This window comes from Triticum dicoccoides, chromosome 1A (assembly GCF_002162155.2).
Source record: "Triticum dicoccoides isolate Atlit2015 ecotype Zavitan chromosome 1A, WEW_v2.0, whole genome shotgun sequence".
NCBI lineage: Eukaryota > Viridiplantae > Streptophyta > Magnoliopsida > Poales > Poaceae > Triticum > Triticum dicoccoides.
This window is the reverse complement of record NC_041380.1, coordinates 10,994,190-10,998,283: the sequence shown is the minus strand read 5'-3', so window position 1 is coordinate 10,998,283 and position 4,094 is coordinate 10,994,190. Positions and strand designations below refer to the sequence as shown.

At 43.6% G+C, this 4,094-nt stretch overlaps 1 protein-coding gene across 1 annotated transcript; it reads right to left on the bottom strand.

Moving 5' to 3' along the window:
* Positions 1–1,155: 1,155 nt before the first annotated feature.
* Positions 1,156–1,895, bottom strand: LOC119296577 (probable glutathione S-transferase GSTU6). The gene is made up of 2 exons (XM_037574974.1): positions 1,572–1,895; positions 1,156–1,476 (listed from the first exon to the last, which is right to left on the bottom strand). The coding sequence occupies exons 1-2, from the start codon at positions 1,893–1,895 to the stop codon at positions 1,156–1,158; spliced, it is 645 nt and encodes a 214-aa protein (XP_037430871.1).
* Between the last annotated feature and the right edge of the window lie 2,199 nt (positions 1,896–4,094).

Sequence of the window (4,094 nt, the reverse complement as noted above, 5' to 3'; positions counted from 1 at the left end):
TAGAGGCTATACCCACGCTAGCTACACCCCCTTATCCATAGCGTACATTTATTGTGAGATTCGTGCTGCCGGCCACTTTTTTGGGTGTATTAAAGTTCCATTAACGAGCTCATGGAAATATGTATCTCCTAATTCAACAAGATCTTTCCGTCCTTGTCATGAATAAAACCCTCAGAAATCCATCTATGTACTAATCTCTTCCTTTGGATCTCATAATCTTCATCAAACATAGTCAAGTACAGTACGCAGCTTCTTAGATGGAGTGGAAGGTCAAAGTACAGTAGGCAACTTCTTAGATAGAGTTGATCGTAAAAGCAATAAAGAAGGAACAAGCTCCACACGGGCCTGCGACCATCAATCAATCTAGTTCTTGTGCGTATCTAGTAGGGTTGAATCGATCGAAGTATAGATCGAGCGGCTGGTTGTGTACGTGCTATCTCATGTGATTGATCCAGCCAGAAGTACTAGTTCGTATACGTGCTACTAGTACACTTCAAGCAAAGGATCGATTGCTAGCTTGAGGTTAGCTTTGTACTACGGTGCATCTCGGCGTAAAGTATTCCGTCGAGTTCGTCTGCGAGCTTCATTCGTCGTCGGTCGTATCACCGTCGTCACAAGTACTCGGCGTCGGGTCTGGGCCAACATGTTATAGTTTGAACCAAAATCAGGTACACAACGTTTATACTATGATTAGTATTCAGTAGATCTTAATTTTGACTGGTATTTCTCTACTAGGGATTGGGTTTCTGTGCTTTACCAATATGATATTTGAAACTAAACCAGCCAAATGTACAGTTAGAGTAAAATGCAAAGTGTTTGACAATATTTACGCCAAAAGAATGAGCATCCAAGTCTAGATTTGAATCATAGTAAAAGACCATTATTTACTCCTTGATCTGCCGGAAAATAAAAAAATCTTGAAAAGAAAGAAGTTGTTGTAACGAAAGATCATTCCAGCTTTCTTATTCGGTACAGTACTGGATAAATGAGATGTGCGAGAGAGACACCAACTGAGAGATAATGCATAGCTATACAGCATGTATACTTCAACAAACGTAACTACAATTATCATTCTCTGATCTGAACTGATTGGGTGACCGCTTAGTTCAGTTCTTGATAGAAGGAGCAATTTGGGCCCGCCTAATCTTTGCGAACTCAACCAACTTGTCGACGTCCGGCAGCGCCACCTTGGCAGCGTCCAGCGCGATGAAGCGCCCACGCTATCAGAAGTGGGGTGTTGGCGACGTCAAAGAGCTTGGTACCACATAGCTCTTCAGTTCCCTGTAGAAACGCCAACAGACCGCCTAGTGCGATATCCACGTATCCAATGCTATCACCGCCGAAGAAGGGCTTCCCGTTGGAGCATTCCTTCAGAGCCCCCTCCAGCGTCAGCGCCCCGGCCAACATCTGCTTTATCCCCTCGGTCTTCTCCTCCTCTCCGTTGGCCGTGAATGCCACTTTCCACGGGATGACTAGCTGCATGCAAGTAGCAACATTAATCAGCTCACCACATACACACACCGCATACACAGATGTGAAATCAACAACACAAAAAAAATATAAGAGTAAACCTTGTGGTCAATGTAGTCTACCCAGAACCGAGCAATGGCACGCTCGTAGGGGTCAGCGGGCAGGAGGGAGGGGCCTACGGTACCATAGGCATCGTCGATGTACTCTAGGATGACGACAGACTCATAGATTGGCTTGCCGTTATGGATGAGCACGGGCACCTTCTTGTGCACCGGGTTGGTAGTGAGGAGGAGGTCGGTCTTGTTGTCGAGGTCCTGCTCCACGTACTCGTAGCTCAGGCCCTTGAGGTGGAGCGCGATTTTCACCCTGGCAGCCCAGGGGCTCGCCCACGTACCCAACAGCTTCAGCTCATCTTTGCCGGTCATTTCTCCCTTGCGTGATACCTATGGATATGACTTGAACTTCAGTTTTTTACTGTGTTTTGCTTGCTGCTTGGCTGAGCGAGGAGTGATATATATAGGGTATGGGAGGCAATAACAACGCATCATCCATGAGGCATGTGCTAACGTCAAGGACACTTATTTTGCACAATCACTTAGTATCCCGACATTGAATAGACTTCCTGCTTACTCTATTTTTAACACATGTACCATAATCACTTACTTTATCTCCATGTTTTGAAACACCACGGCAACGACTTCAGTGCTTAGCAACATTAGTCAAGGTATTTTGCTTGCGGATTAATTAGTTAACTTTAATGCCAAGTTTCTCGAGACATTAGTCGTTGTCCTGGAGAAGATGGCTGGGAAGTAAACAGATTAGCAGAGTCCTGGACATCCCCAGCCGGTCAGTCATCGTTAACTAACTTTAAGATTGATATCGGATAAGGACATGAAACATATAATACTAGTTAGTCGCACTAACGTCAAGCATGCATCTATGACAGTGGTGAAGTACCTAATAATAGTCTGAACAAGTCAAATACCTAATACTTGTGCTCCAGTTAGTGCATCCTTCCCAGATACTTGCAATATTTTTATGAATCAAAGACAAACAGCAAACAATTTTGCATGCCATGTATGGGTATATACTGTTAATGTGGATGCGACGCATAACTACAGATGTAGCTAAGGTCTATCATATAGCATGAGACAAACGAACCGACGGATGCAAAATGACGATTAATGATATCATGTGCATTCTCAAAATATTTGATGCGATTCCAAAAAAACACAAAGCGGCGATTTATGCAGGGGAATTAGTGCAGAGGATAAATAAATCAATCGACAGCAGGGGAGTCAAGCACCTAATTAATTAGTTAGCTCTATCAACCACAGTCCATACATTCATTCTGTACAATGTTTTCGACAAGGATATCATCACTCCATCACAACTCACAACGACGATGCTGTACACGGTGGATCTAGAGCAATATTTATGACAGCGAACCAAAGGAGCACTCAAATAAATAAATACATACACAGCCAGCCTACTGTATTGTATTGTGTGTTTTTCATAAGCAAGCAGACAGTTTATCAGCTTTGCATGAGTTTCTCATACAAGTTCCTTTTCTCCTCGTACATCAGGTTTCTTAAGATCTGGATGATGGCAAAAAAGAAGGTAGAATGTGGCTGAATGAGAACCGCCTGCAATACACAGCACAATAATAAGATCAAGTGGAAACCAACAAGGTGCAGTAGGTACAGACCTGATCCAAGGTTGCATCCACAGAGAAATTGAGTGGCGCGGTGAACCTGGGTGGTATATGTATGCAGAAACTGCCATAACCAACTGGGAAAATGTACGACAACAATTGCTATTTTCAGCTAAGCCGCACAGGCTAGGAATATATTGAGTTATAAAGAAGTTCTCTACCAGTACTATAAACTGCACAGTGGAGGGGGAAGGACTTGCAGTTTTGCACATTCAGCTAAATTAGAAACAACAGCAGTATTTAGGCCACAACAGGCGAGGCTCGAGTTCTCTACTGACGCACAAAACCACATGGCCAGCCTCCTGGTCACAGGTTCCAGCTATGTTTCCGCCCAAAGATCTCCTTAGACGTTTTCACCATCGCGTTAGCCTCTGTCGCAAAAGCTTCTGCAGAGCGCCTTTCTGAAGTTTTGCCCCATTAACTCGATACAGTGCACCTGGAATGTTGCTGTTAGAAATTCTCATCACGCAGACACCTGCCGCTGCATAATATTAACCCCCAGTCACATCAAGAGGGGAGTGTTCCACCGGCATCCATAGGAACCGCAACCATCTGTGGGTGCCAAATGGCAACTCGTTCATTAAATTGCTGTCTATTGGAAGTTGACATGGTAAGCATTAGTAGATAAACAATGTCAAGTTATTTGCAACAAAATATTCTACTTCTAACAAACTATGTACTTTTGCATTACAACAATGTGATCCATCATCCACGAATAGCACACTGAATTCAGCACGAAAAGTAAAACAGTAGATACCATTGAACTAGGGTTGCCTAATTATATGGTTCCACGCCTCAGTTCTTCTAGATAATTGTAGTAAGCCAGTGGACGAAAACTGAAGATAAAAACTGGCTTCTCTTTCTTTTCACACACCTTCCTCAACAAGTAAAGATCCATGCCAACCCTCTA